The sequence below is a fragment of the Dunckerocampus dactyliophorus genome, chromosome 9, assembly GCF_027744805.1.
Source record: "Dunckerocampus dactyliophorus isolate RoL2022-P2 chromosome 9, RoL_Ddac_1.1, whole genome shotgun sequence".
NCBI lineage: Eukaryota > Metazoa > Chordata > Actinopteri > Syngnathiformes > Syngnathidae > Dunckerocampus > Dunckerocampus dactyliophorus.
The window spans coordinates 28,780,392-28,795,823 of NC_072827.1; the positions used below are offsets into that span (position 1 = coordinate 28,780,392).

Consider the following 15,432-nt stretch of genomic DNA (forward strand, 5'->3'; position numbering starts at 1 on the left):
ATGCACGTACTCATGTCTTCAGGCCAAACAGTCTTTGGGGTCATTTTTGGGTATTTGACTGGGACGTCAATAATGAAAATACTGCAAATGAATCAATTGTAGTGAAGCATATTTGTGTAATTGCTTTTCAATACTGTATTGCAGTATAGTGATTATTTTTATATCACATGGGGTCGGCTAAATTACACTCTGCAACCGTAGGTGGCATCAATTGCACTGCTGCATTTATAGCTTACGAAAAGGGGGGCAAATAAAGGTCAAAATGCAGGTCTGACTATTCTATTATGGAAAGGGTCCCGTTCAATAATATCCTACAAAACTTGTGACTGTATAGACACAGTGAATAACTTCAATAACCAACTTAAATAATCAACAACCAATTTAATAATACATAATTTAATCGATTTGTTTAATGTATATTTTAATATTTATTAAATATTTTATATATTAGTTTAAAGGCCATTAAATAAATCAAAAGGGAATTAAATACAGAAATCAGCATTGTAATAATTAAGAAATAGGTTGAATAAAATTATGTCATATTGAATATCATAATTAAAATATGTTATATAAAATGTATGATTTAGCATGTGATTTATTTTTAAATTCAAATATTTTACAAATAAGAAGAATGAACTAAAATGCCATTAAATAAATTAAAACGGACATTAAAAAAAATATATATATATATATAAATCAGTAATGAAAGTAATAATAAAAAAAATCAAATTGCTTCAGATGTTTTATTTTTTTCAAAATTTGTTTACAATTACTACTATGACTACTTTTACGACTATTATTACAACTAATTATAATAATGGCAATAATAAAATAAAAAGCCATAAAATAGCCATTTAATAGCCATTAAATAGATGTTGGTCATGAACAAAATTAACAAATAATTTTGATAGTATTATTTCAGATTGTATTATAATTATTTTCATTGTTATATTTATTACGTAATGCACACATGAATATACCATTTTGCATTCCAATCATTCCATTCCATTCCATTCCATTCCATTTTCCTCCGCTTATCCGGGTCCGGGTCGCGGGGGCAGCAGTCTCAGTAGGGAAGCCCAGACTTCCCGGTCCCCGACCACCTCCTCCAGCTCCACCGGGAGGACACCGAGGCGTTCCCAGGCCAGCTGTGAGACATAATCCCTCCAGCGTGTCCTAGGTCTTCCCCGGGGCCCCCATTCCAATCATTACATGTACATTTTAATGGTCTGTTTAATTGGCTTGCAATGTTTTTATATTTAAAATATTAATGTCAAAAAAGTCTCAATCATAATGAATTAAGAATAATAATAATTATATGATCAATTTGAATGAATGAATCTTTCTGAGCCTGATCATCTTCGTAAAAGAATATTTTCGATCCTGCTCTTAGACTGTGGTGTACCTAATATTATGTCCAGTGCATGGTCCAGATACTGTAGATGGAAAAAGTCAAGTCACAGCCCCCCCCCCCCCATCATCTACAGTGCTATTGCAGTGCAACTACTGTTGCTGGGGATTAAATAGAAGCACATGATGGGCCCATGTGATTTCTCAGGGAATTGGGCTAAGCACGCTCACTTATTTCCTGCCCCTTTTTTCCCGTCCTTTCTTCCTTCTGTTCGGAGCGAGCAGCCCGGCTGGGTGTGTGGTGTGCACAGTGCGTCATGGCATCCCCTCGTTTGGAGACCTTCTGCTGCTCGAACCGGGACTCGGCGACCGACTTGGTGGTGACTTTCCAGCCGGTTCTGTTCGGAGCGCTGACGGTGGGCAGCGCAGCCCTGAGCCTGGTCTTCACCGTCCTGCAGATCCTGCCCAAGAGGAAAGGCTACAGGAGACTGGGACAGTACCCTCTGCCCAGACCTGCATCCTCCTCACGGATACTGTTCATCATCACCCTGTGTGATATCATGGGATGTGCAGGTAGGGCTTCTGTGCGTTTACATTGCTCTGCAATGTCATGTAGTTTTTAACCCTTTAGTGGCTTCTACTTTGGACTCTTTAACTACTTTTGGAGAATGATCTGAAGTGGACATTACATTAGGTACACCTGCACAATCCAATACAAAAGCTGTATGATAACATCTGCTCAGTTTATTAATTTAACGATATGCTTGAAGTCTGCAGTTGTACTGCTGCATCATGCATCATTTTGACAACCTTACTGAGCTCACTTCGAATTGCAACCTCTGTTATAACCGAGATACGACAAACCACACCATAAATGTCAGCTTTACAGATACCACGTCTGTCTGCTCTGGTGGCCGAGTGGTTAGCATGTTGGCCACACAGTCAGGAGATCGGGAAGATCTGGGTTTGAATCTCCGTTGGGCATCTCTGTGTGGCGTTTGCATGTTCTCCCTGTGCGTGGGTTTTGTCCACATTCCAAAATTGAACATTCCAAATTGAACATTCCATAATTCTCCATAATTGGAGACTCTAAATTTGTCCACAGGTATGAATGTGAGTGTGAAAGGTTGTGTGTCTCTATGTGCCCTGCGATTGGCTGGCGACCGGTCCAGGGTGTACCCCGCCTCTCGCCCGAAGTCAGCTGGGATAGGCTCCAGCATACCCCCGCTCAGCATAGCCCCGCTAATTAGGATAAGCGGCATAGAAAATGGATGGATGGACGTCTGCTCTGCAGAAAGTGTGGGTTATGAATCACAACAAATTGTGGAAATCAGATGTGGTAGCCAATGTTATTATTATGTTATTATCACTTATTTGAGGTGCGGTGTTTATTTATTAACGTAGATGACAGACCACACAATGGCAAAGGTAGCATTGTAGGGAAATTTTAACACACGCGCACACACACACACGTACACACACATTGTTCAGTTCCAAATGTGAAAATTGTAAGTAGTTCATGGTGTTATATTTGTAAATGCATTGTTATTTTGATGTAAAATAACCCTTTTTTGTGTTGTTTATGTTGTGGTATAGTTGTTTAGACATTTGACTTGCCACAAAAGCATAAAGAATTTGTGTCCAAGTGAAAGTTATGCTTGAAATGTATCTTTTCACAAAAAGATACCCTTTTGTAGTCAGGAACTGATATTTTCCAGAAACTTACCTATGTTCTGCTGCTAATCACTAAAGAACCGAAAAAGGTAGAAACAAACTGTTTTTTTATTATGAAAGACAGGAGTCTAATCTTTCTTTTGGCAGGTTCCATGTTTATATACCGGTAGCCATAAAACACATTATTCTGTGTGCCTTGAAAGATCAGTGAAAATCGTCTAAAATGGCCGGTAGTGAACGGGTTGGGTTGTCTTGAAAAATGGCTGGGATTGAATGAGTTAAAAAAGATAATATATAAATAGATATATATATGATTTTTCATTATTTGTGAGGAAATATGCTCATTATACAGCATGTCTTGCATTATTGCATGAAGTAACTTCTACTTGAACTATGATGTAACACTACAGGCTGCAGAAGGCCATGACCCAGCACACTTAACCTTCGTTAGGCTGATTAACTTTTGTTTGAAATTCATCTGTCTGGTTAACAACCAATAACCTTCTATGTGTTCCTCCTCTAGGCATCATTTTGAGGTCATCTCTGTGGATTGGTCTACCCAGCACCGTGGAGCAGATCTCAGAGGCCAACAGCACCAACGTCTGGCCGGATGTCTTCTGCCTGGGCAGTGCCGTACGCGTCACAGCACGTCTGTTTGCAAAGATGTAGACTAAGCCTCGCTGCATTGACGATGTCGTTTGCACGTGCTTGCAGATGTGGATCCAGTTGTTCTACAGCGCTTCTTTCTGGTGGACCTTCTGTTATGCCGTAGATGTCTTCCTGGTGGTGAAGACGTCCGCAGGGATCAGGTGACGCAAAAACAGCCTCTATTCCAGTCTACACAAGCGAATAACCGCTGGGGTCTCTAATTAGCGCCATCGGCATTAACAGCTGTGGCTATAGGCAACCTCCTGATGATTTTTGAGCAACTTCGTAGAGCTGCATTTGAAGTACCATGACTGGTCAGCATCAAACAGCTTTGTCTACCCCTGCATGCACTATAAAATGCGTGAAACTCATGCGTGTTACACTTGCTGTATTGTTGTTTACAATGAACTCATCAGCGCTATTAATTATCAATACTCCTTACCACTATTACAACATTGGTTCTGTTGCTGATGTGTTGTGTTCATAAACGACCATGGGATTGCGATTAGAGCCTTTACAATGGTTAAAGTGGCCGCCTTTGCAAGACGTTACGATGTTGAGTTGAAATACAATACAGACACGGGTGACCAGTCCAGAGTGTATCCCGCCCTGGGATAAGCTCCGGCCCCTGCTCTGACCCAGAATTGGATTTGTTCGACATATAAATGGAGGCATATACATTTTTTTCCATTGATGTTCTTGTGAAAACATTTACAAACAAATAAAGACTAGCAGAAGTGGAATGGCACCGAGCCTCCAGTCCTGTAGGTGGCAGTAATGCTGCTGTAACCTGCATGATTTGCTTTTGTCCTGCTGGTGCCGCATCGTAACAAACCCCAATGCAAGTGGACTGTAACAGAGAATAGTGAAACAACACCCTTATCCTGATCTGCACCAAAATGTATCAAGTTGCTGCTTTTTGGCCTTTGTGCCACTCCAGTGAAGGTGATTCCAGCCTTGTAGTATACTTGGGGCTAACACGAGCACGTCTGATCTGATCAAATGTGTCCCGAGGACAAAGGCATGTGCTGGGGTCTCATGACTCGCTCTGTCCTCCTTTATGCTCAGCACCATTATCCTCTACCACATGATCACTTGGGGTCTGGCTTTGCTGCTATGTGTGGAAGGCGTGGCCATGCTCTACTACCCCTCCATCTCCAAGTAAGTCTCTTCTGCTACGCAGCGTCACTAAGGCTGTTAAGTGCTATTGTTGATAGATACAGTAAGTTCTATCGGGGGACACACACTTTTTTTATAGCAGCAGGTCCATATTTTCCTTACATTTCCACTTCCTGCATGTCACACTGTCCCCATACTTTTGTACATAAAATAACAACAGTTGTGTTGGGTATGAAGATGAAGCTTTTCGAAGGGACAGACGTATGTTTTTTTTAAATACATAATTAAAAATAATGATTTTTTTAAAGCAATACAAAATAATATACTGTTTTGTGTTTGAAAAAGGCCTATTATTAGTCGAAAATAGGCACATTTAAGCCAATTTTATGTTTTTTTTTTTCGCTAAATTAAGCATTTTATAGCATAAAAATGGCTTAATAAACTAAAATACAAATTTAAAGGACACATTTAAAGACGATGTGATATGTAGTCTACAGTGGTCACAGCAGGGACCACTGTGGGATAAATAAAGTACATACATACATACAGTCAGTAATGTTACATTGATGAGACAATAGCCAATGCAGGAACTACTGTCCAGGAACCGCAAATTAAAAAGGATCAACAACAAGGAATGTCTTACTTTCTCTTATTATGTCTGCTATATTGGTAATACACGTGTAAAGGTAACTATAGGGGTGTTCTTTCATGTCTGGAGAGCTCTAATAATGTTAAAAACCGCCATAATATTCTCCACTGGTCACTAGGTGTCAGTAATGTTACTGCAATGTTCAGTGAAACAAACACACACCAGACCGGAACAGCGGGACTCGCTTATCACCAATTCACCGTGATAAATGAGGTCACGACTGCATTGTATTAAGTTGCAATGGGGAACCTCTCCACCACGTTTTGGATTTCAAAACTAATATAAGACGTTGCAGGGTCAAAATCTTATACAAGTGTAAAAAGAAGTTAAAACAAAAATTAATAAACCAGTTATTAGGTTTGGGGGAAATCACTTTTTCCAGTTATATTTTTTTCCTTTAAAAACTGCATTTTGTGTTCAGTTGTGTTGTCACTGACTAATATTTAAATTTGTTTGATGATCTGAAACATTTAAGTGTGACAAACATCCAAAACAATAAGAAATCAGGAAGGGGGCCAACACTTTTTCACACCACTGTAGCTGTAACTAACCCCGACCCTACAAGATATCAAAGTGGCCCTTGCATCATTCCATTTTTCAGTATGTGACCCTCGGGGGAAGAAGTTTGGACACCCCTGTCCTAGCACATATGAAAACATGGATATTTTTGTGTATGTCCAGCTGTGAACAAGGTTTTCAGCATGCCATTCCTCACTACGTCACCACGTACGCGCCCATGCTGCTGGTCCTGGTGGCCAACCCCATCTTCTTCAACAGGACAACATCAGCGGGTCAGTTCCTAGAATGAAGTCTTCTCAGAAAGGCCCACATGTGGGCACAATTAAGCTACTGGATCTTATTTTCCATTCAGTGACGTCGCTGCTGAAAGGACGCCAAGGGATCTACACAGAAAACGAGAGGCGACTGGCCAGCGCCATAAAAATACGCTTCTTTAAAATTATGCTGGTGTTTATCATCTGGTAGGTTCCTTTTACATTCAATGTCATATCTTTAGTAAAGTACCTAAGCACCTAATGAAGTGTCCTGCTTGGGACTCTCACGTGAGAGGTCAAGTGTGACGTCTTCATGCTTCCATGCTTTAGATAATGTGAGAACAATCACAAGCTGCGTGTTTGATGTTCCAGTTTTGTTGCTGTGATGTTTCAGCTGGCTTCCCAACATCATCAATGAGAGCCTCCTCTTCTACCTGGAGATGCAGGTGGACGTTGGGGACAGCAGTCTGAGGAATATCCGCAACACTGCTCTCATCACGTGGTTTATCATGGTAAAATATCTTTTTGGAAACATCATATTTGCTCATATAGTGGATTACAGAGGATTTTTTTTTACTCAACTGCCGGGAGTAGCAGGCGTGTTTTCGGGGTAAAACTTCCATTTTTGTGCAAATGAATAATTCTGTTTAACTTCTTGTTATTTGTCCCACATTAAATCAATCAAACAGCAGCACTTGCTCTTGAAACTCCGCCCTAAGCTTAAGCTTTGTAGATGCCGAGTCTGTTTAGGTCATGCTAAAGATGCGTACTGCGAGAAATGATGGTGTCAGTCACAGTCAAGGTAATTACATCACACCTGCTTTTTTCACCCTAATACAGTAATCCCTCGTTTACCGCAGTTCATTGGTTCCAGACCCGACCATGATAAGGGAATTTCCTCAAAGTGGAATTCCTTAAAACAAACATTTTTGTAGTTAGCGCATAGAAAATGACCTTCTAAGGATGTTTATTAACATTATTAGAGCTCTCTACACATGAGACAACACCCCTATAGTCACCTTTCCACTTGTATTACCAATACAGGAGACATAATAAGAGAAAATAAGATAAATAACTTGCGCTGAATGTATTGCGTTGCTAGGGGAGTTGAGTGGCGGGCACCACTATTTGAGGATAGCCCCCCCACTGTTGTTTGTTTCTTCTCTATCAGGGGATCTTGAACCCCATGCAGGCCTTCCTCAACACTCTGGCCTTCCACGGCTGGACCGGCTTCGATGTTGACCTGAGCCTGCAAGGGAGGAGGGAGCTGGCCTGGGAGTCTGCTTCCACCTCGGTGGCCAATGGTGGGGGCCACAACGCCATGGTGGGCACGGCCCTGCTCTACCAGAGTCACGTCCAGGAGGCCAAGAAAAATATGAACGGCAACGGACAGCCGCAGTCGGACGCCATCAGCGTCCTCTCAGAAGGTAATTGGCCTCACGGTGGCGCCGATAACTCACCGGTGTATCAGGGCTGGTGATACAGGATGATAACAGACTGATTGAAACGTAGACTTTTTTGTTGTATTTCATTTTTCCCACACAATACCTCTCGCTGATCAAACTGCTGCTTTATTCCCTTTCACGCAGCACTCAGGCCGTATGATCCATTTGTAAAATGCTACAGTACATTCCTACTTATTCGTGGGTCGCCATTCGCTCCCCCACTCTGCTTCAAGTTGTAAACGCAGCCGTCCCTCGCTACGTCGTGCTTCGAATTTTGCGGCTTCGCTCTCACGGTTTTTCATAAATATATTAATGAATGCTGTTTTGTGGTTGGATACGGCCGATTATTACTAAAAAATATAAGTATATTTAAGCTAATTTTACATATTTTTTACCTAAATTAAGCATTTTCTTGCATAAAAATGGCTAGATGAAGTAAACTAGAAATATAAGACGTGCAGAAGATGCATTCCAAGATGTTAATGGAGTAGGGATGTCTCCAGCCACATGTTTTGGCTTCTGATCCAACGCGTTTTTTGTTTTTATAGTGTTGCCAATCCAATCCCATATCAATGTTTTTAAATAATAAGCTTTCGTTACAAACATAAATTTCCATCCATCCATTTTCTATGTCCCTTATCCTCATTATGGTCGCAGGAGTATGCTGGAGCCTATCCCAGCTGACTTGGGGCGATAGGCAGGGCACCAAACATGAATTTGTGGAATTGAATATGGTTATGAAAACAGCTCTTCAAATCATGAACAATAATGCAGGCAAAGCATGGTTGGATGTCTTCATGACACAGCATGACCAACAATACTGATTGGCTTTTGTAACAAACCTCCGTGAGTCAGGTCCCTAATCCAATAAAAGTCCATCCAATAAAAGGTCAAATAGGAAAAAATGGGCGTGCAAAATATTTTTCGGGTAGGCCTAATCATTTAGAATATATGATTTTTTTTTTTTAACAAACGCTCTTCAACGCTATAGTAATTTATTGACGGTCCCGAGTGTAAACAGCCAGCAGTTAGAGCGCCACGTCCCGTGCGAGCTCCTCGCACCATGACACAGCCGTCCGGGCGCCGTGAGGGGCGACTTCCGCTGTCGCTACGGAGCCCAATACTTAACGTCCAACGTGAAACTAACTTCAGCACGGTACACCGCCGACATGCCTGCATGGTGGTGTTGTGTTTTCTTTTTCATGCGGGTGGCGGGAGACGAGTGGCAACCAGCCTTGAAGCGCCTACCATGTTGGGTGTGGCCCACAGTTATGAACGTTACACGGAAACCGGATCGGCCGGATGTCGTGGCGGACGTCGATTTTATCCCATCTTCATATATTTATCCCAATCCTGAGGATCGAATTGGGACACTCCCAATATGTAGTATTCCACACTGGCCACTAGGTGTCAGTAATGTTACTGTAATGTTTGGTGAGACACACAAGCACCAGACTTGATCGCTGGAACAACAGGCTTTTATTGCAGGTTTGAATTATCTCACAACAGGCACAATAATTCCGAATAAAAACACGTTGTGGCCGTAACCCACGCCAAGGTAAACCTCCAACGTCACTTCCTGTCCATCCCTCACTCAGGTCACACAGGGGAACACATTTACGGTTACGCACACGAGCACAAGTTTTATTAATGTTTTAAATGGCTTATTTGCTGTTATTATGTCTGCTATATTGGGTAAGACGAGTGTAACTGACTACAGGGGTGTTATTTCATGTCTAGAGGGCTCACATAATGTTAAAAAAAACACATTTAGAAGGTCTTCATTTTGGCAAAAAATACATACATTTTTTTAACTATGCATATTTTTGGACTAATAGTAGGCCGCAGTGGAGCACAAAACAGCCACGATGATACTGTATTTTTGAAAAACCGTGACAGAGCGAAGCCGCAGAAGTCGAAGCGCGAAGTGGCGAGGGAATTCACACAACCTTTTCTAGCAGGAAGAGGCTTTGCCGAGATGTGATGTTGCGGAAGTGCATGTTTTGTAAGCACAGCACCGCATCATGTACGCCTGGAATTGTTCTTCATGTGTAAAACTATTGTGTAATATATTGAGACCAGCAAAAAATAGGCATTTTTAGGGTTTTTTTATGCCTGTGTCTATTAGGTGCCTTTTTTCACCATTTACTGGGGGGTGGAGGGAGTCCTTGGTCGTAATCCCCGCGAACTGCACGGATCTACCGTGTGCATTTTTTTTACCAGTGCTGTTGCTACCCCCTGCTGGACATAATGAGAATACAGCCAACGCTGTACAAATGAGTGTTTATATAAAATAAGGAATAATTCTATAAAAAGGCTTCATGAGGACATTTTCGTTAACGCAAAGCTGAGCTAAGCGGGTTGAACTGTTAACAAAAGTCACGTGTGTGTTTGTCTGAGCACCTGTATGGTATTTAGCAGGTCATCTCCCGGCCTACAGAGAATGACTTGGGACAGGGGGGGCGAAAGGGGAACGTTTTCATTATCACAAAAAATTATTCCTCTAATAAAAGTGAAAAATGGTGGAGGACTGTATTCAAGTTTATGAATGGTTTATTATCGGGGGACCATACCTTTTTTTTTTTTCATTTGGAAGAAGCTCGTGCCTTGGCAACAAAAATATAACAAATGAAGTTCATTGTGAATCATAGGGAATGATGTAAGAGGGCAGGATCATACCATTTTTTTAATCTGGAAGGGGTCTGTGACTTAAATTGTAAAAAGTATAAATAAATTCCTCTAACAAAAGTGAAAAACCAAATGCAGTGGCGTATTTGTGTCTTTTTGTGCTTTTTGTCCGCCCTTGTTGGCTCTGGGAAAATAAGACAAAAGGACCATACCATTTTTAAGTCTGGGGCAGGGGGGGAAACAAGTTATATTGTGTTACCCGCCTGTAACTGTGAAACCATAGGAATGTATCACTCTGTGATATTATTACACACCTGATTATTATCATTTTCTTTTGGTATTGTTTTACCAACCCAGCAGAAATTTGCATAATTGTAATTATAATTCCATTTAAACAAAACAAAACAACAACAAAAACAAGAAACTCAAATTGCATGCAGGAAATACATCACACTTAGCATGGATTTTAATAAACTATTTACTTAATTTTTATTATTTACTTAATATAAATATATTTTAAAAGTACTAATAAATAATGCAATTGAAATAGAAATAGAAATGTTTTAAAAGCATACAAAAAATAACAAAATAGTGAAAAAGATAAGTGTCTTTTTGTTTTTTTAAATAATTTCTTATTTAATGCAATATAAATATATTAAAAAGGGTACAAATAATAACATGAAAATACATCTAAAATATGTTTTTAAAATAATACTAAAGGTAATTTTATAAATTAAATACAACTGTTTTGAAAAGGGTACAAATAAGAAAATGAAAATACATCTAAAAATGTTTTAAAATAATACTAAAAATAAGTGTCTTTTTGACATTATTTCAATACGTCATATTATTATTCATATTATTTCAAGGCTTTCGTGAGCCAAATAAAATGACACAGCGGGCCGAATCTGGCCCCCATTACCTGTTGTTACCTCGTGTTTGACACCTGATTTTGAAAGCATCCCGGACGCCGTCATTCGCGTCATTCGTCCGTCCGTTTCTGTCAGTCAAAAGACTTCATTTGGAAGCAGTTTGTGGCAACATGACAAAACAAAGTCAGAGAGCAAAAGTGACAAATGGTGGCGTGACTTCCTGGATCGTGAACTAAGACACCAACCGACAAACAAGCAAACATAAAGCACTCTGACAAAATGGTACAGTCCAGTCACGCTCCATTGTTCCCTATGAATCAGGTACTCACGTACGTACCTTTTGTGCTTGGTGGCGGAACAGCAGTACAACACAGTAGATGTCCTCTCTTGCTCCTCCAGCCTTTTGTCCCAAGCTTCTTATTTCCTGTTTGCATAGCGTGCAGACATGTGATTGTTATTGCAGTGGCTCATGATGAAGACCACTATTATTATTATTATTATTGTTGTTATTATTATTTAGAATATAGAGCAGATGATCGGATCCATTCCAGTGGAGCGAAGCGTCCAATAGATGATCACGAGCCTTGCAATCGCATGCAAAGATATAATACAGTATTTAAAAAAAGCAGTAGAACATTCAATGTGAGTTTAACACTGAAATATTCTATAGACTTACAGTATTTCCCCCCATTTTTATTCAATTAAATACATGACAATATTACTAAAAAAACATCAAATAAAATATTTGAAAGTACCACAATTTTATGTATTTTTTTAATTTATCTAATATAATAAATAATAAATATAATAAATGTATCTCTCTCTCTCTATATATATACATATATATAAAATTACAAATATCTGGCGTTTCTGAGTACCACTAGATCAGAGGTGTCCAAAGTGCGGACCGAGGGCCATTTTTGGCCCCTGGCACATTACAAAAATATAATTTAGCAAGAAAACTAAAACAAAACAGCAAAAATGGAAAAATCTACAGTAACTTTACAAGACTAAAGTAAAAAAAAAAAAAAGAATAATGTTGCAATATTATGTGTAAAAAAATATTTTAATTTATAAAGTTGAAATATTAAAGAGAGACATTTCTTTAAGTTGTAAAAACAAAACAACAAATAAAGTAGCAATTTTTCAGAAATGAGGTTGCAGAAAAAGCCCAGATTACAAGAAGTTGATGAAAAACAGCATTTTACAAGTCATTTTACAAGAATGTGTCAAAAATATCAAGAGAAAAAAGTTATTTGTATTCTAACTCGGGGAAAAAGGCCCAGTTTTACGAGAATAAACTCATAATATTATGAGGAAAAAGAATGTCATTTTTCTAGCGTAGATTTGAAATATTTTTTTAAAGTATGAGAAACAAGCAAAAATAAATAAAGTTGTATTTTTGGAAAATAGGTTGGGGGGGAAAGTTATATTATTGGAATAAAGTCCAAATATTATGGGAATAAAATCATAATATTTTGAGAAGAAAATGTACAAAGATTATTTAGGAAGAAATTTGAAATATTTGGAAAATTTAAAAAACAAAACAGCAAAAAGAAAAAAAGAGCAAAGAGTTCACACTAATAACAGCTATCACATAGAATAGATAAAGCACCAGATACTGACTGGTTTTCAGACCACCCCATCTTGGAGTGGCCTTTTATTGTGGCCAGCCTAAGGCACACCTGAGCAATAATCATGCAGTCTGATCACCATCTTGATATACCACACCTGTGAGGTAGATGAATTATTTAATAGGCCTTTTGTGTACAGTATTCCCTCGTTTATCGCGGTTAATCACTCGACCGTGATAACTGAATTTCCACGAAGTAGGATTCCTTATTTAAAAATGGAATCGTTTCATAGTTAGAGCATAGAAAACCTGTTTCCAACCTTCTAAATAGAGGTTTTAACATTATTAGAGCCCTCTGGACATTAAATAACACCCCTACAGTCACATCTACAGTCGTATTACGCAATATAATAGACATAATAAGAGTAAAAGACGACATAATATAAACTCACACATGTTCTGGTTTGTGGAAAGTACAACCTGCGATGGCTATTGTCTCATCAATGTGACATTACTGATACCTGGTGATCACAGCATGTCTTTCAGTGCGTTTTCTGAATGCCTTATATTTGTATTTTAGTTCATGTAGCCAATTTTATGCTTGAAAATGCTTAATGCAGGAAAATTACTTACATTTTGATTAAATATTCATATTATTTGAGTAATAATAAGCCAAAATCAACCATGAAACAGCAGTTTTCAGGTGAAAACGGCAAGGTATTTTATCGTTTCAGCCTCTCATCCACATGTGAACGTTCCGGGTGACCCGAAATGGTATTTTTTGAAAACGGCGGTGTTATGGGCTGGCAAATCCGCCACAATTTAAAAACGGTGACGTCACCGCCCCGTGACCAGAAGTAGCTTTGACGGCAAGCCAACTTTAAATGTGAATATTTCGAGTGTCATGACTCACTGCAGCATTTTCTTGTCTTGACGTGTAATTCTACTCTGTCGTACGTCTAGAGGAGCCCTGAGAAGCTGAAGACTACGGATTTATGAGCGTCCGTTCGCCCGTCTTCTGTGGTTTGGTGTGTCACATGGTTCCGTCCACGTATCTGTTCACAGCGCCACGCGTAGGCGTGCCTTGTGTATTACATTGTTTTCACTCAGTTATCCGTTCCCGTCTGGATGCAACTATTTACTAATCCTGCGCAGCATGGACGCGACTTTTATTCAACCCGCCAAAATCCCAAGAACATTCCCATGTGGACAGGGAGTGTTTTTCACTGCTTTTTCCACGAGTTGAGTATTTCCATGCAAATAGAGGACCGTTTGTTCCCCATGTTGCATCATCATGTCGATGCACAGCAGCTTCAAATTCCCTCGCTTCCCGCCACAACATATTCCAAGAATACTGTATATACACCGTACATAAAAATGGCTAATCCTCCCATGTTTGTCTTGTTAGGTTCAGAATCTAGCACAGTTGACATCCACATATCCAGCGAGCTACCAGACTATGGCAATGTAGACGCTGATGGAGAATCCTTGGGGACGTCAGGGAGGCACTAGCCAGCATCCAATGGCACGACGCCACTTTGCTGGTAACGACCTGCAGATGTCTCGACTTGCTGTCACACAATATGGATTCCATCATCTTGTGTAAGATTAGCATCTTTTCTAGTTTGTTTTGTTTTAGCTACATGACTGCACTCCCTTCTGTCCATGGTGTCTTTTTGCACAAATTAGATGAAATAAATTTAAAAATGAAATAGCAGACCTCTTTTTTACATGGTGATAAGTCTTTTGTACAGATTTGTCACTTCAATGTTTCAGCTCATCAAACACATTTAAATATTTGTCAACAACACAACTGAACACAAAATGCAGTTTTTAAATGAAACTTTTATTATTAAAAGGGAGGGGGAAAAAAAGCACCCTAATCCTAATAACAGGTTGGGCCATCCTTAGCAGCAACAAATGCAATCAAGCGTTTGTGATGACTCGTCCCACTCATCTTTGCAGAATTGTTGTCATTCAGCCACACTGGAGGGTTTTCCAGCATGAAGCACCTTTTTAAGGTCATGCCACAGCATCTCAATAGGATCCAGGTCAGGACTTTGATTAGGCCACTCCAAAGTCTTCATTTTGTTTTTCTTCAGCCAATCAGAAGTGTGTTTTAGATCTTGCTGGTGTGTTTTGGATCATTGTCCTGCTGCAGAACCCAAGTTGGTTTCAGCTTGAGGTCACCAACAGATGGCCGGACATTCTCCTTCAGGATTTTTTGGTAGACAACAGAATTCATGGATCCATTTATCACAGGAAGTCTTCCAGGTCCTGAAGCAGCAAAACAGCCCCAGACCATCACACTACCACCACCATATTCTACTGTTGCTATGATGTTCTTTTTCTGAAATGCGGCGTTACTTTTACACCAGATGTAACGAGACACACACCCTCCGGAGAAGTTCAACTTTTGTCTTGTCAGACCACACGGTATTTTCCCAAAGGTCTTGGGGATCATCAAAATGTTTTCTGGCAAAATTGAGACGACCCTTAATGATCTTTTTGTTCAGCAGTGGTTTTGGTCTTGGAACTCTGCCATGCAGGCCGTTTTTGTCCAGTGTCTTTCTTATGGTGGAGTCATGAACACTGACCTTAACTGAGGCAAGTGAGGTCTGTAGGATGTTCTTGTGGGGTCTTTTGTGACCTGTTGGATGAGTTGTCGCTGCGCTCTTGGGGTCATTTTGGTTGGCCGGTC

General features: G+C 39.8%; 1 protein-coding gene across 1 annotated transcript; it reads left to right on the plus strand.

The window, feature by feature from the left end:
• The first annotated feature begins 1,606 nt into the window (after positions 1-1,606).
• gpr143 (G protein-coupled receptor 143) lies at positions 1,607-14,440 on the plus strand. The gene is made up of 9 exons (XM_054786561.1): positions 1,607-1,923; positions 3,548-3,657; positions 3,739-3,833; positions 4,741-4,833; positions 6,122-6,231; positions 6,312-6,420; positions 6,608-6,725; positions 7,385-7,640; positions 14,140-14,440. The coding sequence occupies exons 1-9, from the start codon at positions 1,668-1,670 to the stop codon at positions 14,241-14,243; spliced, it is 1,251 nt and encodes a 416-aa protein (XP_054642536.1). The 5' UTR covers positions 1,607-1,667; the 3' UTR covers positions 14,244-14,440.
• The last annotated feature ends 992 nt before the right edge of the window (positions 14,441-15,432 follow it).